The sequence below is a fragment of the Macaca mulatta genome, chromosome 4 (genome assembly GCF_049350105.2).
Source record: "Macaca mulatta isolate MMU2019108-1 chromosome 4, T2T-MMU8v2.0, whole genome shotgun sequence".
NCBI lineage: Eukaryota > Metazoa > Chordata > Mammalia > Primates > Cercopithecidae > Macaca > Macaca mulatta.
The window spans coordinates 38,289,211-38,316,727 of NC_133409.1; the positions used below are offsets into that span (position 1 = coordinate 38,289,211).

The 27,517-nt window shown below is 37.6% G+C and overlaps 1 protein-coding gene across 11 annotated transcripts in view; it reads left to right on the forward strand.

Moving 5' to 3' along the window:
- Positions 1-27,517, forward strand: part of EYA4 (EYA transcriptional coactivator and phosphatase 4) — a 280,742-nt gene that overhangs the window by 15,403 nt on the left and 237,822 nt on the right. For all 11 annotated transcript variants that reach the window (XM_078001202.1, XM_015137416.3, XM_015137415.3 and 8 more), the window contains one exon: positions 19,044-19,141. In XM_078001202.1, the coding sequence (XP_077857328.1) occupies positions 19,109-19,141 (33 nt within the window). In that variant the 5' untranslated portion in view covers positions 19,044-19,108. The remainder of the gene's footprint in view (positions 1-19,043; positions 19,142-27,517) is intronic.

Genomic DNA, 27,517 nt, shown 5'->3' on the forward strand with positions numbered 1-27,517 from the left:
TGTGCTCTGGTTAAGAGGAATCGTTATAGTGGTATATTGAATATATACATATAATTTATATAATTAGTTTCTCAATTAAGAATAGTTAGTATTCATTTTTATGAATGTATATTATATATACTTATGGTTCTTAAGTCCACATGGTAGGAAGAAATAAATCAGTATATATTATATTCACTACATTTTTTACTTAGTACCATCAAATATTTGCCAGAATTATTAGGAGAAATGGTTGTAACTCTCATGCGATTGGTGAGAACTTATGAGGAATGATATATTATTATTCTAGTAAGAGCCTGCTCTGTGCCAGGTACAGTTCTAAGCACCTTACATATATTATGATAGCTTTTTAACATAGAAGTGAAAGGTGTAGACATTGTATAAATAATAAATGACATTACTCCATTCTAAGTATGTTGATAAATATTATTACACATGTCACAATATCAGTTATGTCGTATCAATGACTAATTTATAAATCTGTTACTTATCATAATCTGTTTAATGTGAAGATAAAAATTAATGCATCAAAATTCAGAAAATTGCTACTCAAGTGCTGGCTAAAGTAATCTGATAGATACAATTTTAAAATGAAGTATATTAATCTGTTGATTTTACTGTTAGGTTCTTATATGTAGAAAATTCTGTCTCTGGAATATTCAGTTCTCGTAGTTTTGGGTTAAGATTTTGATTAATCTTCAATGGTTATCTAATGCCTTTAAAAAGTAGTGCAACTCAGAATAGCCAATGTATTCCTCTGGCATTGAATAAATATGGCTATCAATTTTTGTGGGTTTTTTTTCTGCAGAATTTCCTGTTATTCTAAGGGATTCAATAGGACTTACACATATAAAACTGAAAATTATATTACTATGGGGAAACTGCTTTGTGCCTTTGAGAAGGAACTCTCTTGCTAACTTAAGTACTGTGTGTGTGTAGAATAGCTAATATTTTCCTCCCAAGAAATTTCATGTATTCAGTTAAAACACTCTTAAATTGATTAAGGATTTGTTATATATTTCCAGAAGCACTCAAGAGTACTTTTATGGTTATAAGAGTAGAGTGCATTAGAATGCCAGAAACCAATGAATACGCTAGAGGCCTTCAAAACTGTGCCCGACATTCCTGACTTCACCATATAAACATGTGGGGTAGGCTGGAAAAACAAAACAACTTTCCTTCCCCCAACGTAGGTGAGACCTATGATGATAACACTTCAACTGGCTTGAATATTAATTTGATACTTTTTCTGTTAGAAGTAATTTTTATTATTTAGCAAATGAAATGGAGAGGTAATAAATATGACTGATACTTATTTCTCGAGTAAAGTATTATTTTACATCAGATTCGACCAGTTACCTTTATCCTTTTTGGAAAATGTATTATACAAACTACCACAGTATTTTGCCTATTAATCAGGGAAGCTAAAAAGCGTTTTATAAACATTGAATCAAAACTCTCACTGCTGTGAGGGAATTAAATTTCAAGCAATATACTCCTTTTATAGGGTGAGAAACTGAAGTATGGAGAAATTACAAGGTTTTCCCAAAGCTATACACTGAGTCATGGCAGACATAGAAATCAACAATTCTGTTTGCCTGATTCGATCTGAAACTTCATGAAACGTAATTTATCCATTTCCTGACATGTGCTTTAGAAGTATATTGCCTTATTTGCTTATTTATGTGCTCATCCATTCATTCATGCATTTATGCACTGTTGCCTGTTTATGCACTCATTCACTCATTCATGCATTTTGAAAGAATCTGTGTTTTTGTATGATACAGTCTTGATTTAGGGACTATAAATATTTTGAATATATATATATCTTAGATATTTCTTGAAAGAAACTCATTACATTTTTTTCACAATCATGAAAAAGAAATTAAGACATTAAGAAAACCAAGCTGAATTGTCCAAGTGTGGGCCATAGCAGTGTCTATGGGCAGCACCTGAAGCTAATTCAGGAGTGAATCTAGTTTGTTCAAGTGCTTGAACAAGAACTGGCTGAAGCCCTGGAGGAGATGCCTGGGGCATAGAGTGGGGACCAGGAAAAACTATGGCACTCTTAGAGAGTACTATAAGGACTAGTATCCACATCTCTGCCACCTGATGTCTTTATATTTGGTTGAATCAAGAGAGAGGGGGCAAATTATTCTGCTTCTCATTCTGCCATCTTCCTGAGTTTCAGTTCTCACATTTTAAATTCTTTTTTATTGAGATCTTTTTCTTACTAGTTTAACCAGTATTTTCCCACGCTTTCTTCACCAAATTCATTTCTTTCCACAAGCTTGCAGAGTTATATTTAAAGCAAATAGGATTTCTCTGGGTCAGACCTCACTTTTTGATGGAACTTCTGGGGTCACAAGGAATTTGAAATGAGGAAAGTGTCTAGCAACTTCCCTCAGCCCAGTACCCTGTAACAGAGACCTCAGAGTACATAGTGATGACACCTGCCCTCCTCCCCTTCTATAGAGAGTTTAATGGGCAACTTTTTTTGGCTTGTTCTCTTGTTCTTTTCTTGCAGCCCCAAGACTTAGGACTCAGACTTGGTTTCTGCTTGTATGGTTTTCCAACTCTTCCCTTCGAAGCGTTCTTTCCCAGGAGGCTTTTCAGGTCCAAGAGCATTTGGACCCCTGGGAGCTGAACTTGTAGATTCTACAAAGAACGTCCAAGTACCAGGCAAACCACATCTTCCTGTAGCTTAAACATTAGTCTTTTTTTCCCCCTTCAGTTTTACTGAAGAATAATTTAGTCTCCAACAAACAAGCAAACAGACAGAACCCTAGGGTCTTTCTCAAAGGCGCATTCTTGCTGCTTTGAAGATTATCATCATTAATTTCTATTTCAGCTAATTGGTTTTCCTTTACATTTTTATCTGGGTATAAATGTGATACTTTGGTATACATTAATGTTGATCTATATTAATATGTCAGTTTATAATTGAGTGATTTAAAAATGATGTTGCACTATGACCTAGTTTATATCTACCTTCCATTTAATGCATTTCCTAGGCAATTATGCTTTTGTGGCTCACTGAATTCCCTCATAATTCCCTGTTGGGAAACAAAGATTTTTTTAAAATTGAAGATATGCTCTTGTTAACCAGAGGCACTGTACTTAACTTGAGAAAAAAAGATTAGGAGTGACACGAATGACAGCATGCTCCTAATATCTAACAGCCTGCCATACATGTGAAAGCAGGATTCAGTTTATGGTTTGTGGCTCTGCTGGGCAGGCCAGAAACTGGAAGTTTTGAAAAGCAGATTTTTAAACTAATATATAAGGAATAATCAAAAGAAAGAACAAGGAGAGGAGGTGGTTCTATTCATTGGAGCTAAGAAGCTTCAAGTATTATACCTACAGACTCATGTGATCAGCCTGTTAATAAATCTCACCTATTTCTATCTTCCTCATAATCCCAAGACAAAGAAAGAGAACTATATAGATTCCATTTGTATCCATTCTCTCTCATTTTCTTTTTCTGTGTCTCTTAATATATCTCTCTCCAAATTTGCCCATAAAGTCAGGACACATAGCAGGGAAGCATAACGTTGAGTTCAATCAAATCACCAAATGTATTTGATACATTATTTTCTGAATTCTTACAACTTCAGCCCTTTTAAAGGTCTTTGGCTTTTTAGAAGCCATAAAGGCAGTTTTTGGTAAAAGTGGCCGTACTTTTAATTCAGTTACAGGGTCAGTGGAATGATTGTTATATTCAAATGCTACAGGGGGATTTATTGAGAGGAAAAAGGGTACTCAAACTTTCCTGGATGCCTCGATTAAAAATCTGGATCAGTAAAATTATCCTCAAGTGTCCCAAATTTAAGGAAGGCAAACAGCATCTTATTTAGTTACATTCTTAATTAGTATTCATTATAGACACAATTCAAATCAGTAACTTGGCATTAAGTGAATCAGATTTATTGCTATATTATGTAACTCTCATGTTTACTTTGTTGTGTTTGGGACTCCTCCCTTCCCATAATAAAGAATATGACTCACCGGTGTCACACCTTGATTCCTGAGACATTGATGTTATAGCAAAGTTGCTTGGAAAGATATAATTGTGTTTTTGTTGTTATTATTTTCTTTTATGGGGATGGGCACTCACTTCTTGAGATTTACCAGATTTACCTTGTGGTTCACAAATTATTTCTTTAGATGTATCTAATTTACTGTTTAATAAGTTTGTTTCTTGTAAAAAAGTATAGTGGACATATTTTTAAAAACATTTTTATGGCTCTCTTCCGGATTTGTGTGTGTATTTTTTTCGTGTGTGGCTTTTCCATTTTATTTCTATTTCTTTTGTGTCTGTTTTAAGTATACTTATCTAGTTTTTTCCACATTGCTCTGTAGTTTCAAATTCTTAGATTCCTAATTTGTTATTGTGGCTACTCTCTACTGTGTTTTGTTTCTTTATGTATACAAAGAAATTATAATATAATTTTTTTTTTTTCTTTTTGAGATGGAGTTGTGCTCTGTTGCCCAGGCTGGAGTGCAGTGGCACGATCTTGGCTCACTGCAATCTCTGCCTCCTGGATTCAAGTGATTCTCCTGCCTCAGCCTCCCAAATAGCTGGGATCACAGGCGCCCACCACTATGCCCAGCTAATTTTTGTATTTTTAGTAGAAACGGGGTTTCACCATGTTAGCCAGGCTGGCCTCGAACTCCTGACCTCAAGTGATCTGCCTGCCTGAGCCTCCCAATGTGCTGGGATTACAAGCATGAGCCACCGCACCTGGCCTGTAGTTTATAATTTTTGGTGGATTTCTCTCTCAGAACCCTTTGTACTCTATGGAGCAATTTTGCCTTTCCCTGGAGTCTAGGGATTTCAGACAGATCTCTAGGTCAGTCTTGATTTTATTGTTTTTGGCTTGAGGTTTCCATACCACAGATGTGGTAAACATTTAGAATTTACATTTCTGCAAGGCTGAAGTTTTGATTTATCTCACTCAAGTAATTATTTTCTTTTATTCTGTTCCCAGAGGCTCCATCATAGGACAGGCTTCTTTGCTGAGTCTGATGGTGGGCTGAGTTTTTCTAGCCCCCCTCCAATAAATGTGACAAACTTTTCAGACTCTCTCCTCTGTGGATTGCCTCTTGCTTTTGCTTCCTGCCGATCGATCGCCGTAAATGAAGATAATGACAACAAAACAATAACAGCAGAAACACAAACATACCTTTTCCATATCATCAATTTCTCATGAATTAAGGTGTGATACCTGAAAGTCATATTTGCCTTATCAGTTATATTCATATAGTTTCTTTGTCTTATTGATGTATCTAGCATATTATCCCTCATATCCACCTCTTCTCCAGGCCTTTTTCCATCCCATGTCAGTCTAGATTCTCTTGACTTCTCACTTGGAGCGTCACAACAGCCTTTAAGTTGCCACTTAACTCCACTTCTTGTTCATCTTGTTTGTCAGAAATGTGAAGTAGATGTGTTGTTGCAATGATATCACATGTGCCATTCTTTGTTTTGGGGATTTTAAGGCTTTTAAGATTATCAAAATATTGTAATGACCGATTGTCTTCATTGTATTTTGTACTTACTCTCCTGCTTTTGCCAACTTAAAATTTCTTAACATCCTGTTAACACTGAATGCTCATGCCTTCCAATTCCCTTCTTTTTCACATGTACATCTATAATTGTTTATTGATTATATCAGTCTCTCAACACTAAAGGCACCAGTCACAACTTTAATGTTATACACAATGACAACTAAAAGGTGACAAGTGCTAATGACTTAATCAAGGTGTTGTTCATTTTTACAAGCGTAGCTGAGTTCAGAGAATTGGTAAAAGACTGGTGACTTTTGGCTACTATCTAAATACAATTGGTTAATGTAGCTTCTGGAGATCAGTGGTTAGTATGATACTCTTAGTTAAGCAGGATCAAAAATAATTACATTTGTTTGAGGAATTGCAGAGACCACTCTACTATACAGCAAAGAATGTTAAAATGTTTTAATTCAGTATGTGAAGAGCAAAATATAAAAACAGGTTTTCTTCCACTCTCACTAGCAAGCAAAGTGGTCTACATTTTTGAAATATATTTTTTGTTTAATCATAACAAAATACAATACAAATGTTATTAAAAACCCTATTTTATGGATCAAGACAGTGATATTTAGAGATATTAATTAGCTTTTCCAAGATCACACATTTATCCAGTACTAAAAGCAAGGGTTCACAAGCTGATCTATTTTATTCCGGTCTTTACTTGGAATCACTAAACTTACATCCCCTCTAGCAAAACTATCGTTTACATCTCTAGGGTTTCAAGAGTTCAATTCTAAACTTGGGAGATCTATTCTTAAATTCTCTCAAAGTGCAACACATTTTCCTCAGGAGGATCATAAAGTCATCAGATGTGTGTTAAGCAATATATACAGTCATATACTCTTCATCAATAAAGGTTTCCAGGTTACACAGAAGAGAGATTTATGGCTGAGAAAAAGGCAGATTGCTTCTAAGAAAGACTTCAAATATATTCTCTTCTGGCAGGCTACAGGAGAGCCAGCTAGATGAACCATTACAGTGTGCTCAGCAGAATAATTTCTCAGTACTGGAAGGGAAGAGCAATAGGAGTAACATAAGAGAAGGAAAGTTGGTCTGCAGAGTCTGCCTTAGTATCTGTAGGGGTGCTGAGGTTGCTTGCGCTAAGAATTCTTTCACATGTCTCCCTGGGACAATTCACACATAATTACTTCTGTATTTTCTAGGCTATCTAGGCAACCATCACCAATTAGCAAACACAAACAAAATAGAACACCTTGTTTGACCTGCTTGTGAAAAATCAAGTGATCCTAATTCATAATTCCAGGAAGACCTGCCATCAAATGAACTTATGTCAAATGCCCCAAATGATTGTCACAAAGTAGAGCTTGTTGTAATTTTTAGCATGAGAAGTATGAACCCCATCATCATTTTTTAAACATTTTGAGTTAAATGAACCGTTTCGCAAAGTCCATGTTCTATCTTTATAGACAGTTCAAAAATAGCTCAGCATCTGGTTTGTAGGTTGGCTCCATTTAAGGAGCTTGAAGTCAGGCAAGGTGCTCATTACTATTCACCCAGATCTGTTTCTTGGACACCTCAGCTGTTTTTCTTTTCTATGGCCAGAGAGGAGAGTCATGTGCATAGTCCAAGAATGTGCATCTCCATGTCTCTGAACAGTTGGCCGTAGAATTGGAGCTAGGTGTTCTTTGTTTATGCCATTGGCTTTCCTCTCTGGCATGCTTCCCTGGTAGCTGGAGCCAGCCAGTGCCTGACCCAGCTTCACAGACCCGGTAATGAAATTTGGAGGGTAGAGTAGGTGACTAGGTGCACAGGAACTGTAAAGCAATGCCCATCTGGACAGTTGATCACAGCTGTAACTTCTCAATAATATAACAGGAATATAAACTGTTAGACTTCCTATACCATTGCAGTATAAAGAAGAGAATTTAATTAAAGGCCGTGAGGATAGCTCATGAAATGCAAGGAAGAGTTGGACAAGTAAGCAGCAGGAAGAGCAGAGAAACAGTGAGACTTTGGGAGTCACAAGATCCGGGTGCTTAAATTCTACCAGGACTTTCTTGCCATCTTCATTTTTGCTCCTCTCTTTCTTGGTCACTTCTCTTCTGTCTTTCCCTACAGACTGGCTTTTTTCCACATGGATATGAAACGTTTCCAAGTTTTATTTCCTAGAGGTTTTGCCACTGAAGGAGGACTAGCCTGATATTTTCCCAGACTCATATCCTAAGGAAGATGAATCATTAAATCCAAGTAATTTGGTGTAACTGGAGAAGACTTGCAGACCCTACCTAATGGGTTAAGCTGGATATGCATCTGTGGGAGGGAGATATGTTGTATGTGTATAATATACATGCAGGCAAACCTTAATATTATACAAGATATGTATTATATTACATTTCAGAATATTTACTTGCAGCTTGAAAATCTGGAAGCCACACAATAGATCAACTGTTGTGAGTGTTAGAATTTAGTTTAGTGACCCTTTCTGTGGCCCAGGCAACTCTGCATAGGCAGAAAGATTCTTGAAAGCCCCACCCAAGTTGGAAAGGGTCTGTGTTGGAGGCCACGAGTAGGACTCTTCAGGCACCTGTTTCCCCATCCCAGGGTCTGCACGTGACCTGGAACAAAAGTTTTGGCAGCTGCAATTTTTAAATCTTTTTCCAAGGATATGCTAGGGATTTGAAGCAGTGGGGAATGTACTCTTCCACTTTCCCTTTTTTTTCCTTTTCACTGCAGCAAGAGGCAAGTATAGCCCTCAGCCGTGCTTGTACCCGCACAGGAGACTCATGTACAGGTCCCGGGCTCTGGTTGCAGGACAGTGTGAGGCTGGTGATAGGGCAAGAGAATGGCGAGAACAATGGAACAGGACTGAGGGAGAAGGAAGAGGAATCATCCCCAGAACTCCTACTTGGGGCAGTGGTCCCAGGGAGAGAAACACCCCGGAGCCCCTTCAAGGGGCTTTTTGGCAGAGGTGTACTTCTGCTAGACACTGCCATGGCTGCAGGTAGGACTGATGAAAGAATTTCTGGTTTCTCCTTAGGACAGGATAAAGCTCTGAATTGTTTTTAGAGACTACATTCAGATCTTTATTTTATAACCATCACTCTGGTTGCACTGTTAACAGTGACGTCCAGGGAGCAGGACTGGAGGAAAGGAGACCATTATATGGCTGTTGCTCTGGCCCAAGCAGGGGACAGTGATGGCAGAACTCCTGTAGTGGCAGTGAGGAGAGAGAGGAGGGATTTGACGAACTTTTGGAGGTATTGATAGGACTTGGTAATATATTGAAGGTGGAGAGCAAATGAGCAGGGAGTCAGTGACAAAGCCTAGTTGTTTGGCTTTGATGACTGGCTAAGACTGTGCCATTTGTGTACAGAATCCAGAGGTGTAGTGTTTCCATGTGCAGCGTCAGTCCTCATTCCATGCCAGCGTGGTGTGGAGTTGAGATCTGTCCCTTCCACTCCACGTTCATGTTTCTTTAGCTGGAGCAAAGCATGCCTGGACAACTCAGTTTTCTTTCTTTCTTTCTTTCTTTCTTTCTTTCTTTCTTTCTTTCTTTCTTTCTTTCTTTCTTTCTTTCTTTCTTTCTTTCTTTCTTTCTTTCTTTCTTTCTTTTTTCTCGTGAGAGAGAGAGGGTCTCTGCTTTGTCACCTAGGAGAAGTGCAGTGTCGTGATCATAGCTCACTGCAGCCTTGAACTCCTGGCCTCAAGGAATCAGAGGATTAGGTGTACATCACAGAATCTCTACAAACTTCTCAAACCTCCTTCAGCATCTCATTCCTTAAGGGACCTTGCAGTCTCTCCCATCTGGATGGAGCCATGGTGCCTCATTCCATTTCTGAGAATTGTCTTAAAACTTTATATAGAAATTTGATATTTATGTATTTAAACGAGAAGAAATGTTAAATTTTTAATTCTAATTTTCTAAGACAAGAGTTTGTAGCTCACTTCTAGCGGAGTTAAGAAAAAGGATATAATGAATGGTGTATATATTGAAAACTTAACTGCAGAAGAAATAATTTAATATGGAATGGGTGAGGTTGCTACAGGTTGATGCAAAAATAATTGTGGTTTTTGCCATTACTTTCAGTGCGAAAAACCTCAATTGTTTTTGCACCAACCTAATAATACTGTTTGAAATTCACCTTTTCTGGTGGAATGGTCTTGAGATAGAGCGGGAACTAGATTATTGGCTCATAAAACAGCATGAGGTTACTGTTATTCCTTAATCTTATATCTTTATTATGAGGTAATGCTTCTCTTACTTGACTTGGAGAATGTTCTCATCTTTTTCTCATATATTTGTGAAAACTAAATGTTAAAGGATTTAACATAACAACCATTGCTAAATTATGATGTAAAATAATACTGTGTCTGCAATTAGCCTAGGTAGTTTTACTTGGTTCAATAATATAAAATCACTAGGCTCATAATATTTTAGTACCTTAGTGTGATTGGCCAAGAAAAAAATTCACGTTACCGTAAAAAGTCAAACTAAGTAACAATTAATCTAAATTTCAAGGAAATATAAAGCAAAGTATTATGTTGTAACATGGAACATTAATGTAAATAACTCCCCAACAGTTCATGAAATAGATTCTGAACTGGCAGTTAACAAAGAAGGGCTAGTTTTGGCTTAAGTCTCTTATGCTCCAATATCTTCCCTGAAGTCTTATTTAATTTCACTTGAGTTAGCAACAGTACTCTGAGATGGTGGTACATCTGAAAAATTATCACTTCTTTCCTGACAATCAGTATCCTTAATTCTTACATATGCTTTCTGGAAATATTACATTCATACTTCGATGACATCTTAAAACTAATTTCAGTGTAATAATTGTACACATGTGGTGAGTACATTGTGTTCCCTAAAAGATGCTTCTAGGTCCAATCTCTGTATTTGGGAATGTGACCTCATTTGGAAACAGGGTCTTTGCAGGTGTAATCAGTTAAAATGAGATTTTAACTGGATTAGGATGGGTCCTAATACAATGACTGCTGTACTTAAGAGGAAGATTTGTACAGGGACATACACACACACAAAAGGAGGCCATGTGACGTTAGGCACGGAGAACATAGTGTGACAATGAAGGCAGAGATTGGAGTGATGCGTCTATGAGCCAGGGATGGTCAGCAACCCCCAGAAGCTGGGGAGAGACGAAGGATGCTTCCCTAGGATCTCCAGAGCAAGCGTAAATCTGCCAGCACCTTGATTTAGGACTTCTTGCCTCTAGGACTGTGAGAATAAATTTCTGTTCTAAGCCATCCAGTTTGTGGTACTTTGTTATAGGAGTCCTAGGAAACTAATGCAACATGCTATATTGTAAATAAACAGTAGTTCTAATTGGTATAAATAATATTTTTAAGTATATTTTATTATTAGGTCAGGTGAGTAGGAAATTACCTGGTAGACTAATTATCAATGTTGTATTTTCTGAAAAGTTAAAATATTCCCATTCGGTAAATAATACTTGTCTAAAAGTTTATATCTGTATTGTCCTAAAACAAAGTAAAAATTAAAATGGAGTCAGTTATGTACCTGAAAAATGTGAAAAAGGAAAGAAAAATATTTTAGGAAAGATTTTTCCTAAAATAGCTATACATTTGAGAAAGAATTTTAAAAGTTAAATCATCTGGCTGTTTACTCAATTTTTTTGTTTACATTGTCAAATACCTTATGTATGATTTCTTACATTATGTATGTTTCATTCAATCAATATTTATGAAATACCTAAAATTTGCTAGGCCCTGAGCTAGGTACTGTAGATGGGTAAATAAGACAAACATTCCCTTCCCCTAAAGAGATGCTTTTGGCATGAAATTTAATCTGTAGAAGAAGTGAAAGAGGCCACTTGCAGAGCCTACTGTGAAAATTCATTTTCACTATCTGCTGTAGCTTTACCTGATCCTGTGAAACCATTTTAGCATCATTTGGTTTTACTTTGTGCTTCTCTATTATATTGGAGACAAATAAAATTTTACTTATTGCACAGACAACGTAAAATTAGTAATTAAAGTATGTGAAACCAAAAATGTAATTCTTTACCAAATTTCTTTTAATGTTTCCCATTCGTCAGTATCCAAATACATTCTTAGTTGTACATCAGTGTTAGCATAGCTAAAATGTGGTGTTATTTTTTCACCTAATTCACAGTCAACAATTTTCACTTTTCCACTTTTTTTTTTTTTTTTTTTTTTTTTTGAGACAGAGTCTTGCTCTGTCACACCCAGGCTGGAGTGTAGTGGCGTGATCTCTGCACACTGCAACCTCTGCCTCCTGGGTTCAAGCAATTCTCCTGCCTCAGCCTCCTGAGTAGTTGGGATTACAGGCACCTGCCACCCTGCCTGGCTAACTTTTTGTATTTTTAGTAGAGATGTGGTTTCACCATGTTGGTCAGGCTGGTCTCAAACTCCTGACCTTAGGTGATCCGCCTGCCTGAGCCTCCCAAAGTGCTGGGATTATAGGCATGAGCCACGGTGCTTGGCCCCTCATCATTTTTATAATTAGTTTTTTGACTATTAAATTGTATTACACAACTGACCATAATTTGTTTAATTAATCCACTACAAAGATAAGGCTGTTACTTGTTTCATTGTCATGAATTATTCTGTAGTTTATATTTTGCGGCTTTTTTGGGGGAAAGGTTACTCCTTAGGAAAGTTAATACTGGGTAAAAGAGCTTAAACATATTTATAGCTCTTAAAGCACATAGATGGATTGCTTTCTAAAAATATTAGAAAACTTGACATTATTACTAGCAAATGGTTGAGGACACCGTGTTCATGGTGTTTTTGATATATTAAGTATTATCATATATAAATTGCTTGGGCATTGAATATGTATACAATAATCCAAGAAACATGTACTTATTGCTCAGCTTTATGTATTTCAGTAACTGTGAAAATGAATGCTTTTCCATATGTTTGTTTATTATTTACATTTTCTTATAATGAATTGTGTTCTCCTACTCTTTCCTAATCATCTAATGGACATTTAAACTTTTCCTTACTAATTTTTATGTCCTCAATAAGTGTATATATAGTCATATTTATTTACTAAAGAATTTTCCATAATCTATTGTATCCTTTTACTTTTGGGGCTATTTTTCTTTATTCAGAAATGCAAAGGTTTTGCTTTGTTTTGTTTATGTAGGCAATCAATTGTCTGGTCTCTTTGCAATCCAATGCAGTATTTTTGCCATTTATCTAATCCATGTATCTATCAGAGTAAGAAAGAACATCAGATTTTCCTTTGAAAGAGAGCACTTGGCTAATTTGTTATCAAGGTAGTGAGGAGAAAATGGCTCTAAAGGAGGTGACCAGCCACAATTCAGTCTGGGAGAATAGAGGGATTGACATGATGTGGGCAGGTGTCAAGTCTTGGGCAGCTCAGTGCCTGCTGACCAGTGGCCAGCACTTACTATTTGCATGCGTCATTTCCAAGGTGAACCTGAGCCAGAGTGGTCTAGGTTACTTGGGCCAGGGGACAGTTTACAGAACCAAGGATCAATGGGCCAGCTAGGAAAGGATAAACAAGAAAGGAATTAGTAGGAATCAGGATCAGGCTGAGAGACCCAGATTTGAGGGGAGGAACCAGTCCATCAGGAGGAGAAGAGGAAGGTGGGGGTGTGAGCTAAGAGGCAAAAAGCCGGGCTTTTCCATCATGGTTTCTCAGCTTCCACACCCCATGCTGTCCCAACACAAAAACACCACCTTAAATCTAGAACTCTCTGCCTACTTATCCTCTTGAATTCAAATGTGTACTGCTGACCAGGCATGGTGGCTCATGCCTGTAATCCCAGCACTTTGAGAGCCTGAGGCAGGTGGATCACCTGAGGCCAGGGGTTCAATAGCAGCCTGGCCAACATGGTGAGACTACTAAAAATGCAAAAATTAGCCAGGTGTGTTGGCGCACTCCTGTAGTCCCAGCTACTTGGGAGGCTGAGTCACGACAGTGCTTGAACCTGGGAGGCAGAGGTTGCAGTGAGCAGAGAGCGTGCTATAGCACGACAACCTGGGCGACAGAGCAGGACTTCATCTCAAAAAAACAAAACAAACAAACAAAAAACACATGTGTACTGCATCAACTTTCAGCGTGCTTGATAATCCGCCATATCCTATACACCCTCCCTTCCGTTTTCATATGAAGTTTAAAACTCTGCTTTTCTTCAAAATGATGCTTTTCTAGTTTTGGAGTATTTTAAATCAATATCTCACTGAAACTGTCACATTATATACATGTGTTATTATTATTTTATGACTTTTAACTTTGAAGAATGAAAAAAATTTGATCTGTCTCTGTTTATATATGCATAAAACATTTTGCAATTTACATTCTAAATTTCTCTTGTAATTGTTAAAACATCTTGTAATCTAATAAGGAAAGTAACATGTATACTTTGGAAAATATTGCAAAGCATAAAAGAAATTGAAGAAATTAAGACCATGCCTACTTGGATGCAGTAGGGAATAAATGACTGGATTTATGTAAAACTGAGCAAAACATCTGCTGATACTGAATATTCAATAAACTGAATTGGCATCTGTATTAGTCAGGGTTCTCTAGAGGGACAGAACTAATAGGATATTTTGTATATACATATATACATATATGTGTGTGTGTATATGCATACATATGGAGTTTACTAAGTATTAACTTACACAATCACAGGGTCCTGCAATAGGCTGTCTGCAAGCTGAGGAGCAAGGAGAGCCAGTGCGAATCCCAAAACTGAAGAACTTGGAGCCCAATGTTCAAGGACAGGAAGCATCCAGCATGGGAGAAAGATATCGGCTGGGAGGCTAGGCCAGTCTCTCTTTTTCACATTTTTTTGCCTGCTTTATATGCACTGGCAGCGGATTAGATTGTGCCCACCAGATTAAGGGTGGATCTGCCTTCTTCAGCCCACTGACTCAAATGTTAATGTCTTTTGGCAACACCCTCACAGACACACCCAGGATCAATACTTTGTATCCTTCAATCCAATCAAGTTGACACTCAGTATTATCCATCACAAGTCCACTGCTTGTCAACTTGAACCCATATATATCTCCTGAGATCATACATCATCTTCAAATAAAGACAATATTATAAGGTCATAATTATGCCTAACATAATAAAGCTGTCCTTTGTACAACCGGAAATGCACCAATCCCCAGCCCAAATACTATTACATAAAGTTAATAATATTTAAATGCCCACATGAAGTCAGTAAATCTTATGCCACATGATAAAGGAAAAGGAAATAAAGATATACACTTAGTACAAGTGTATACGTGCACAAACATGTTTTTAACAGAAGAAGGAGGAAATACTCATGATAATTACTCTCCCCGTTTCTGCAGTGGCCTCATGGTAGTAGCTGGTATTGATGACTACCTTCTTCTACTACCCATTCTGTATTCCCTTTGCCTTCAGCAAGCACCTCAGCAGGTCGTGTTTTTTTTCCCCTGTGGAGTGACCCAAACATTCATTCCTGGGGAGCCTGGGCCATTTGTAGTCCTGCCTGGATTGGGCTCTTGTAGTTTCCCATTGACCTTAATCACAGGACATGGTAATACTAAGAGACACTCTAATGGATCTCCTGTATTCTGTGCATAGTCTTCCTTACCTCCATTGTGGATTAATAGACTGATTTCATCTTGATAGTCTGGGTCAGTCACCCCAGCCAACACTGTAACTCCCCTCTTAGCCTGTTGACTTAAAGGTAGGAGGAGCCCAAAGTGTCCAGGTGGCAATGTTAATGTCCGGTTTAATGGAATCGTTGTTGTCTCTCCTGGTGACAGCGTTCCTCCCTCTGGAACTAAGACCTCTAGGCTGGCAGAAGGTAATGTCGTGGGAACATTTTGCTAGTGGAAGGAAAAATTTTGCTAGTGGATCACTAGGGGTGATGGTGAGTGGTGCCACTTCCACTTCCACCGTTGATTCCTGAACCCGTGAATCCTGGTTATGGGAGAAACAGTACTATATATTGGATGCCGATTCAGAGCATACACAGCCTTCTAGAGAACTTTGCCCCAGCCCTGCAAAGTATTGTCACCTAGTTGGCATTGTAATTGTGACTTCAAAAGGCCATTCCACCATCTGTCAATCCAGCTGCTTCAAGATGATGGGGAGCATGGCAAGACCAGTGAATTCCGTGAGCATGAGTGCATTGTCGCACTTCTTTATCCATAAAGTGAGTGCCTCGGTCAGAGGCAATGTTGTGTGGAATACCAAGACAGTGGAAAAGGCATTCCATGAGTCGACGGATGGTAGTCTTGGCAGAAGCATTGCGTGCAGAATAGGCAAACGCATATCTGGAGTAAGTGTCTATTCCAGTGAGGACAAACCTCTTCCCTTTCCATGATGGAAGAGGTCCAGTATAATCAACCTGCCACCAGGCAGCTGGGTGATAACCCCGAGGGATGGTGTCACATCGGGGGCTCAGTGTTGCTTGCTTCTGCTGGCAAATTGGGCACTCAGCAGTGGCTGTAGCCAGGTTAGCCTTGGAGGATGGAAGTTCATGTTGCTGAGCCCATGTGTAACCTCCATCCCTGCCACCACGGCCACTTTGTTCATGGGCCCACTGGGCAATGACAGGGGTGGCTGGGGAAAGAGGCTGAGTGGTGTCCACAGAATGGGTCATCCTGTCCACTTGATTATGAAAATCCTCCTCTGCTGAAGTAGCCTGTTTGTGAGCACTCACATGGAATACAAATACCTTCCTGGTTTTTGATCACTCAGGTCCATTCGCATACCTTTTTCCCAGATTTCTTTGTCACCAATTTTCCAATCATGCTTCTTCCAAGTCCCTGACCATCCAGCCAAAAACCCTTGGCTACAGCCCATGAATCACTATATAATCACACATCTGGGCATTTCTCCTTCCATGCAAAGTGCACAACCAGGTGCACTGCTCAAAGTTCTGCCAACTGGGAAGATTTCCCTTCAGTGCTGTGCTTCAGAGGTATCCCAGAAAGAGGCTGTAGTGCTGCAGCTGTCCACTTTGGGGTGGTGCCTCCATATCCTGCAGAACCATCTGTGAACCAGGCCCTGGTTCTCTTCCTCTGCCAACTGATCATAGGGAACTCCCGATGAAGGCATCTATGCAACCTGGGGAAGAGAAGGCAGGGTGGCAGGAGTGGAGACCATAGATGTTTGAGCCACTTCTTCATGTAACTTACTTGTGCCTTCAGGACCTGCTTAAACCCGATCACGTATATGCCACATTCATTTGATGATAGAGTGCTGCTGTGTACAGACCACTTTATGGCCAGATGGGTCAGAAAGCTCCCAGTTCATGATAGCCAGTTCAGGTTGCATGGTGACTTGATGACTCATAGTCAAACGTTCAGTTTCCACCAAAGCTCAGTAATGGGCCAAGAGCTCTCTCTCAAAAGGAGCGTAGTTACCTGTAGAAGCTGGCAGGGCCTTGCTCCAAAATCCTAGAGGCCTCTGCTGTGATTCACCTATGGGGGCCTGGCAAAGTCTCCAGACAGCATCCCTAACTGCCGCTGACATCTTAAGCACCATTGGATCTGCTGGGTCATATGGCCCAAGTGGCAGAACAGCTTGCACAGCAACCTGGACCTGTTGCAGAACCTTCTCCTGTTCTGGATGCCAGGCTGTTTTATTTGGTAAAGTGAATGATTGAAGGTCTTGGGGCCGAAATGGTTTGAACCTATTCTCAAACTTTAAATGGGTTAGAAACCTGGCTTGCTGGCATAGAGCCAGGCGTGGGATGTGAGTCCACTTTTGGTAAGCAGAACTGGCACTGCGGGATGAACTGAATGCCAGGTTAAGGCACCCGATGCTGACGCTCATCAGACACCCCACTCTTGGTACCAAAATCTGTATTAGTCAGGGTTCTCTAGAGGGGCAGAACTAATAGGAGATATATACAAATATAAAGGGAAGTTTATGAAATATTAACTCACGTTTTCACAAGGTTTCAAAATAGGCTGCCTGCAAGCTGAGGAGCAAGGAGAGCCAGTCCGAGTCCCCAAACTGGAGCACTTGGAGTCCGATGTTTGAGGGCGGGAAGCATCTAGCCTGAGAGAAAGATGTAGGCTGAGAGGCTAGGCCCATCTCTCTTTTTCACATTTTTCTGCCTGCTTTATATTCACTGGCAGCTGATTAGATTGTGCCTGCGAGATTAAGGGTGGATCTGCCTTTCCCAGCCCACTGACTCAAATATTAATCTCTTTTGGAAACACCCTCACAGACATACCCAAGATCAATACTTTGTATCCTTCCATCCAATCAGGTTGACACTCAGTATTAACCACCACAGTGTCCAATTATTTCTTTAGATTGTAATACTCTTTTCCATTTAAATTGTATTTTCAGAAATATTTGATGTCAGTAGATATTTCTTGAAATGCGATTTCAATGATTATATCTGTGTTCATCTAGAACAACTTTTTAAATCCAAATTGTTTTTATTATAATGTTTTAATTTTTCTTTTTTAGAATTAGAATTTGAACACTAGAAGTATATCATTGCAATTTTAAATTACATTTCATTTTCTTGTGAATTTGAACACTGTTTTATGATGATTGAACATATTTCTATAGGGTGTGTGCCTTTTTGTTTGAATTGTAAGAGCTCTTTATTTGTTAAGAACATTGGCCCATTGTGTTTGATATTTGCACAGGTATTTCTAGATTTTTCTGTGCCTTTTAATTTTCATTGTTGTGTGTGTGCATTTGTGTGTGTGTGTTTGCATGTATGTGCTTTAAAAGAGAGAGCAAGAGAGAGGATTTAGGGTTATTTGGGTTTTTGGTGTGTCTTCTGTTGCTACTATGATAAAGTCCTCTATCTGGGGATTTAAAAATATATGCCTATTTTTCTTAGAGGTTTTTTTTTTTTAACTTTAATTCACTTGAAAATATTTTAATGTATGGTATGGAGTAAAGATATTTTTTGAATAGTTAACCAGTTATTTCACCATAGTGTATTACTAATTATCTTTCCCATGTTTATTTGTAATACATTCTTTAACATATTGTCTTTTTAAGGTTGGTCATGTATTTTATATTTTTTAAAAGTGGAGAGTAATTATTTTTCAGAAGAATAATCATCAGACAATTCAGACAAATTTTCCTGTAAGAGAAAGCTGTCATATTAAAATGCACACTTATTTTTTCAAATTATTTTATGTACTTTTGAAAGTAAATGGTTAATTCAAACTCTTGATTGTTAATCTATCAGATGCTTGATGACATACCTACCTCAGCAAAATAGTGTATTAACTATTTATTACAGACTGTGTTTATTGCAGACTATGGATATTTTTGTTGATCTGTAGGATTCCTGACTAGCTGTTCACATATCCCACTTTTACCAGGACACTACTTTCAAGATCATTAATTGCATCAGATATGGAGACAATATTAGGGGATTTTCTTCTTGAAAGAATGTTCCTATAAGTTACTAATTACCATGCTATGCCTTAATATGTTTTTGTAACTTTACAAATGAATATAAAGGTAACTTTTTTTCCACTTTGTTTCCATCTTCTTGTTTTAGATAGTCATTTTTACTTGAAGGAAGCTGCTTCTACTTGGGAGTGGCAGGAGAAGTGAGAAAACCACATGGAAGACTCCCAGGATTTAAATGAACAATCAGTAAGTCTTCATTCTCAGTTTTGCTGGAAAAAAGTTGCGATAACACTACTGAAAATCATACGTAAAAGGGATATATTGTAAGAAGTAAGTTTTTCATTAAATATATTTTAAAATGATTTTTGAATTTTCTTTCAAAGACCATGAAACAGGCTTGGAGATTTATGCTGTTTCTGCTTAATGAGGATGTCACATTTTGATGTCTTCCTTGATTTTCTACTTGGAAAGCCAGTGGTGGAAAGACTAGGGCGTTGAGATCATGATGCATGTTTTAGACAGTCTAAACAATTGTATACACTTCCTTTATTATTTTATTTCAGATATGCTGGATATTGTTGACTATCAGAAGTATAAAAGGAGAAAGTGTATTATTAGCATGCTTGTTGCTCATTTTAAGGAGGAAAGAAACCATAGTTCTCAAGGGCTTTTTGTATTTTACTAGATTCATTGCAGGACCAAGGATGCACCAGACTGACGGCAATGCTTTGAAGATTCTGATTTCTCAAAGGGAAAGGCTCTTTGCAACCTTTCCTCCTAGCTTGTTAGTGGTGTCTCTGTGACAGTGATTCTTTAGTGTGTGGAACTAGAGGCAATGGGAGGGCTTCCCTCACACCCCCACACCTTCACCCTACTGGAAGCTGTCCTTTGAGCTGTTTTGCGTACAGGCAACTCATGGTGCTACAAGTAACAAGACCTGTACCTACTGAGAGTGTGTTCTGCAGTCTGATGTTGTTCTTTTTTTTTTTTTGATGCCATTCTTTATTAGCTTATGTGATCATGACCTAATCTTACAGTCAAATGTTTCTCCATCAGGCAACTGAGGAAAAGATACTCATATATAATAATGGGTTCTAGAAAAGGTACGTGTGATGAGTTTAATTTTAAGAGAGATGTATATTCTGGTGCCATTTGAAGTTAATTTGATTTGCTTTGTAGTGAATATTTTATTTAAAAGAAATGACAGCCATACCTTTAATTTGGATAGACATGACCATAGTCTAATTTCATTATATATTATATTATTATTTATTTCACATGGCATCATAGGAAACATGTAACAAAAAGTTATAAAGTGAAAAAACTACAAAATCTGTCAAATCATAGAGATACATTCCTCTAGAATTGTGTGACTCCTTTAGTAAGGTAAACAGCAATGGCTATGGGAAGGCAAGGGTTTTAAAACTTTTAAAAATGCTGGTTATTGACTGTAAATATTCACAGAATGGACTCTGGCAAAATGGAGGTTAGTCATCATGACTGTTGGAATCAGAGGTCTGTCTGTGTGACTATGGTGGAGTTGAATAGTTAGTAGTAAGTGTTGATAACATCTTAGTGGTGATGCTTCATTAAAGGAGTACTGTTGATCTGAACTTTGTTCTAATACACCGAGGGTCACATACAAGTGTGTGTGTATATGCAAATATGTGTATGTATGTGTGTGTATATGTTAGAGTGACCAACGGTCTTTGTTTCCAGAGACTGAGGGGTTTCTAGGGACACAGAACTTTGAGTGCTAAAGCAGGCAGAGTTTGGGGAAAACCAGATGGTTGATTCTGTTAATTACTATAGGGTGTGTATATACTTAAGAAAGAATTTTATTTTCAATGCAGTTGAGAATGTATTTTTATGTTTAACACTAAAGTGACGTGTTATTAAAGATGCATCATATCACCGTTCACAAAATGAAGCACAGAACTTGTAAATCAGATATGGTGTCCTTCTAGTGATATTTTAAGGTCATGGAGCTCACTATTTCTTTTTGAAGTATGTTTTTAAAAGTTTCCAGTGATGCTAATGAGCAGTCAGGTTTGAGAACAGGAAATCTAGGGTGACCTGCCTACCCTCTCAGCTTGAACCCATTTGCTGAATTTAAATTTCAAACATGTAGACCAATGTATTCACCTCGCAAATGTGGAAAGAGATGCTTAGAACTGTTAAATGGCTTGCCCATATTGGCATGGCTGGTAAGAGGCAGAGTTGGGACTTCACACAGTTCTTCTGACTCCAAGTCCAAAGCTCCCTCCCTAACATCAACATGCCTCATTGCTTTTGGGTTATGCATATTATGGCATCTATAGAAATGTCGGAAAAAAAAAAAAGAAAAGAAAAAGAGTCAGCCTTTTTACATGGAAGTGATTTATCTTTGAATGAAATCTTTAAATGACTCTAAATTTTGTGGAGTATATTAATGTCTCAAAATATTTTGAAAAATGATAAATTTATTAAGATATAGAACAAGTAGGGGTGGAATTAAAGTTCATAGTTCGATGAAAGTGAATTTACACATATCGTTGCTATTTTGGTTCAAGGGGGATTCTTTGGGCGTAGACATAGCAGTAGGAGTCATTTATGGCACATGCACACTGCATCTAGCATTTTCCATATACTCTCTCCAGTTCTTACCATGTATCCCTTCATTGCAATTTTTTTTTTTTTTTTTTTTTTTTTTGAGACGGAGTCTGGCTCTGTCGCCCAGGCTGGAGTGCAGTGGCCGGATCTCAGCTCACTGCAAGCTCCGCCTCCCGGGTTTTTTACGCCATTCTCCTGCCTCAGCCTCCTGAGTAGCTGGGACTACAGGCGCCCGCCATGTCACCCGGCTAGTTTTTTGTATTTTTTTTAGTAGAGACGGGGTTTCAACGTGTTAGCCAGGATGGTCTCGATCTCCTGACCTCGTGATCCGCCCATCTCGGCCTCCCAAAGTGCTGGGATTACAGGCCATTGCAATTTTTAAGCTCACCGTTTTATAGATGAAACTATGACATAGAGAGTGTCACGGTCAAACAGCTGTTAAGTAGCAGAGATCAGAATTAAACCTACTTCTTTCTAGCTGGTCCCAAAACTTTTAATGGATTTTGCATGATACAACATAATATGGTAGTTAAGGGCGTGAGCTATAAAATCAGATTTCCCTGTCACTTAAGTACTTTAAAACCATTGGGAAATTACTTAAACTCTTCCTCCTCTATGGAATGGAAGGATATTAAAAAGTTGTTTTATGAAGTGCTTGCACATGCCTCGCTTAGAATAAACATTCAATAAATGTTAGCTACTGTCACAAATACCTGAGATATTCAGATGCTCTTTAATGAGTATTCATTCATTCTAGCATATCCAGCTACTGACCAGACATCCCTTCCTGGAAGTTCACAGGTCCACACACTCAGCAAATGAAAAATAAATTTACCAGCTCTCCTCCCCTCTCCCAGCTTTTCTCCTTTTGTCCTTTGTGCCAGTATTACTCATCTCAGTGTGATGGCATCATCAGCTACTGAATGGGTTATGGCAGAAAAGAGGTAGTAATCCTTCTTTTCTTCATCCCCCATCTCAAAGCTTTGTCCACTCTTAATGTTTAATGTCATTCAAAGCTATTCTTTTTGCTGGAGCTCCCTTAGTTTAGCTGAGATCTTTATTTTATCTCTTGACTTTCTTATTTTACTTTAAGTTGCTTCCAGAGTTGTCTTCCTAAAATACAACCCTGATCACATCACTACCCTCATTTTTATCCTTCACAAGCCCTTTCTTGCCTTCAAGGGAGAGGCTCAAGTGTGTCATCAAGCATACAGAGCTTAATGCTTATTTATTTCTTCAGTTTTTTTTTTTTTTTTTTTTTTCTGGTTTCTGAATCTCCCAGGTTCTCTGAGGTCTCTATGCATTTGCAAGTGCTTTAACGTCTTCCCAGAGGGGTCTCTTTCCCGCCAGGATAACCTGTGATTCTTGAAGACTCTGTTTAGGTTTCCATCCCTCTGAGCAGCCCTCTCAGACTACCTCCTTTCTTCTCACCCAATCAGCCCTTCTGGTTAGGGCCCTCTGCAGTGTGCTGCCATAGCTCTTTGGCATTTACCCCTAACCCAGCACTTACCCAACAGGACTGAAACCCTATCTGTTTACTTGCCTATCTCACCACTAGATTATAAACTACTTAAGAGTAATGATGGTTCTTGCTCATTTTGTACTCTTACTTCTTAGCATGATTCTTGCCAGTGTTCAGTAAATGTTTTCTTCAAAAGCTTTTATATACTTGTAGTGAGGTATGTTAATAAGTAGCCTGACAAATTTTAGAAAGCCAAAATGTTATTCTCAGAGTAGATTACTTACTCATGAATTTATATTCCACTCACTTAAAAAATTGCATAGAAGGTCTAACATGAGTTTAACTGCATGTGACCAAAACAAAGTTCAGTCCTTCATTTTTCCTCTAGTATATCTGGCTCCTATTTGGCGTTCTGGATTAGAGGATGTAGAGAATTTTAAGAGATAAGCAACTAAAAATAATATTTAGCTTTCATAAATTTATCTGCAATTCTATTTTAGAGTTTCATAATTCTTTAGAGTTGATTTAAGTTATAGCCAGTTGCAACTTATTACAGTTTTTAATGAAATGCTCTTGATAATAGAAACGGCTATGAATGTAGGTTATACCTAGCAATAGCTGCCTTCATACCATGAAATATATTGTATTTTTTGTATGCAAGCAGAGAATGAGCAATATTTATTAGTTTTATAGCTTCTATAGTATCCTTATAGATTGAGGTGTTTTATAATCCTATTTTCATGCTCCTGAATATTACTTCAGATTTTTTCTCATCTAAAACATTCATATCAACGGGAGATGGAGTCCGGCCTAAATTAACGATCAAGCCAGCAGGTTTGAAAATAAATATGTTTTATTAATGTTAAGTATTGTATGTTATAAAATAAAACATTAGTGAATATTAAGTAAAACTAAGTAAAATGGATAAGTTACAGTAGGATTGCTTTCCCTAAATGTTATGCATTAAGGGCCTGAACATTCGTATGTATTTCCACATTGTTACTAAATCAATTCACTTATATTGTTGGTGGCATGATTTTATTAGTGACATCTAAATTAACTCACATCCATTGGATCATGTTACATATTGTATGATTCATTAATACCTCTGGAAATTCATTTTTATGTACATTTGTAGATATAATACATTTCTTTCAAAGCTATTCTATTTGTATTTATGAAACATATTCATAGACGTTTCAGGAATACTTTTGGAAATTCGTTTCTACATACGTTTGTAGGTAAAAATTGTATGTATTTGCCTGCACCAAACATGCTAATTTAATAATGTCTATTAAAATTCTAGAACTAGTTTAGTAAATTAATTTATTTTTATCTCTCTCCCTTGTTTTTCTTTAGAGTACTCATGACTTTGATTATTCCTCAGATCTTTGTTCCTAGAGATCCTACAGTATTATCTTCGATTATAGCCAGTAGCCCATCTTTAAAATGTGTGTTCCTCTCTGTGTCAGATTTCTAACTATTGTATAGAATTGAATTTGCCATTAAACTTATCATCTGGACATAGAACTTCAGAACCACCAATTTCTGATAGTGTTTAAACACCGTCAGAATATAATTATTTTGATTATAATTATTTTGATTAATTTTCATTTAAATCATTTTTGTATTTTCATAATGTGACATTATCAAAATCCTAAAATCCTATTATTCTATTGCTTTATTCTTGGGTACTCTAAACCAATTCGACCAGCAGGCATACTTGTACTGAATATCTTAAATACATTTTATTTAGATCTAAACAACGTTGGATTATTCTTTTGGAGGATCAAATTCTATATGGAAGAACTTGACCTTTAAACTAGTTAAAAGAATCTTGTTTACAACATGTAATTTTTATACTATCCAACTGAACAACATACTTCAGAGTTCTGTGGAATTCTGTTCAAAGCTCAGTCAGTTTCAGAATTACTGTTAACTCCAAATTGCCAATTACAGCTTGACTTTGCAGTTATGTAATAGAGTACCTAAACTGAAGTTACAAAGTAGATATATTAAGTATATTTTAATGTTTAGTAATCACTAAGGCTTACTCTTTCATTTTAGGCATTTTAAAAATAATAGGTTTTTTTTTTATACTTTTTTTTTTTTTTTGAGACGGAGTCTCCCTCTGTTGACTACAGTGGTATAATCTCGGCTTACTGCAACCTCTGCCTCCTGGGTTCAAGCGATTCTCTTGCCTCAGCCTCCTGAGTAGCTGGGACAACAGGCACGTGCCACGGTGACCAGCTAATTTTTTGTATTTTTAGTAGAGATGGGGTTTCACCCTGTTAGGCAGGATGATCTCAATCTCCTGACCTCGTGATCTGCCCGCCTTGGCCTCCCAAAGTGCTGGAATTACAGGTGTGAGCCACCACGCCCGGCCAATAGTAGTTTTATTGAGATGTCATTTTCATACAATACAGCTCACCCACAAAGTGTACAATTCAGTGATTTCTAGGGTATTCATAGAGATGTACAATTATTACCACAATTTTAGAGATTTTTTAATCAGTTGAAAAAGAGATCTCATGCCCATTAGTACACTCCCTATTCCCCCGACTAGCACCCCTCAGCCCTAGACAAGCACCAGTCCACTTTCTATCTCTATGGATTTGTCTATTCTTGACCTTTCATATAAATTGAGTCATACAATATGAGAACTTTTGTGGCTTGCTTTTTATATGTGACATAATATTTGCAAGGTTCATCCATGTTGTAACATGAATCAGTACTTAATTCCTTTTTATTGCCAAAAAATGTTCCATTGTATGGAGGCACTTCTATTTATACTCTTTAAATAGAAAGAATATAAATTTGCCCGTATTTTATGAGGTTACTTCTTTATTTACAATTGTGTTTTAAGAGTACTGTCTATATTCTAGATAAAAGTCCTTCACCAGATCTACACGTTTCAAAGGATATCTCCCATTATGTGGGTTGTCTTTTCACTTTCTTGATAGTGTCCTTTGATGCACAGAAGTTTTAAATTTGAGTCCAGTTTATCTATTTTTTTCTTTTGTCACTTGCGCTTTTAGTGTTGTGTGTAGGAAATCTTTGCTTAACTCAGGGTCACAAAGATTTACTCCTATGATTTCATTTCTTTATGAGTCTCATCTGTAAGCGAGAACATGTGATGTTTGACTTTCTATATCTGAGTTGCTTCACTTAAGATAATGGCCTTCACAAATATTTATTCCTATGATTTCTTATATGAATTTTATAGTTTTCAATAGCTTTAGCTCTTATATTTAGGTCTTCAGTTCATTTTGAGTTAAATTTTATTGAGGAAGATTTTTAATTTCAATTTTATTTTAGATTTCAGGGGTACATGTGCAGGTTTGTGACGTGGGTATATTGTGTGACACTTAGGTTTGGGGTACGATTGATGCCAGCACCTAGGTTGTGAGAATAATACCCAACCGGTAAGTGTTCAGCCCTTGTTCCTTTTCTTCCCTTCCACTTCTGGTAGTTCCCACTGTCTTGTTTCTGTCTCTATGTCCGTGTTTCCTCACCGCTTAGCTCTCACATCTAAGTGAGAACATGTGGTATTTGTTCTTTTGTTCCTGTATTAATTCACTTAGGACAATGGCCTCCAGCTGCATCCATGTGGCTGCAAAGGAGAGGATTTCATTTTTTTTATGGCTGTATAGTATCCCATGGTGTATGTAAACCACATTTTCTTTATCCATTCCATTGTGGCGGGCACCTAAGTTGGTTCCATGTCTTTGCTATTGTGAATAATGTCTTTTTGATAGAATGGTTTGTTTTCCTTTGGGTCTATAACCAGTGGTAGGAATGCTGGGTCAAATGGTACTTCTGTTTAAAGTTCTTTGAAAAATCTCCAACCTGCTTCCACAGTGGTTGAACTAACTTACATTCCCACCAACAGTATATAAGTGTTTCCTTTTTTCTGCAGCCTTGCCAACATCTGTTATGTTTTGGCTGATTAATAATAGCCATTCTGAGTTGTGTGAGATGGTATTTCGTTGTGGTTCTGATTTGCACTTCTCTGGTCATTAGTGATGTTAAGCAGGCTGTTGTTCATGTTTGTTGGCCGCTTGTATGTCCTCTTGAGAAGTGTCTGGTCATATCCTTTTCCTACTTTTAAGTATTTTTTAAACTCTTGAGTTTTTATATTTTTGTGTGAGTTTATGAAAATTCAGCACAAGATTTCATTAATTATTATCTTCTATGGCCTTCTAAAATTATAATTTGATTTGTTAAAACTTTTTCTCAAATCTTAGAATACATATGATATATATATGTGTATATATGTATATATGGAGAGCCTCATATTATGCAGAATATGGATTATGATTGTATGCCACTTGCCAAGATCTGGAGACTAAGTATTACGTTTTCTTCTGTCACGTGTGATCAGCTGGTAGCAGGGGCTTGTGTTGAGAAGGAACCTATGGCTACATCCTAGCTCATTGGAAAAGTAACGTTATCAATTTGGTGTGATTTGCCATGGACTTGGTAAGAAAGAAGGGTAGCACCAAGCCTCATACCTGCTAATTCTGGGCTGATGAGTTGTCAAGATCCCTGGGAAGTTGCTGGATAGT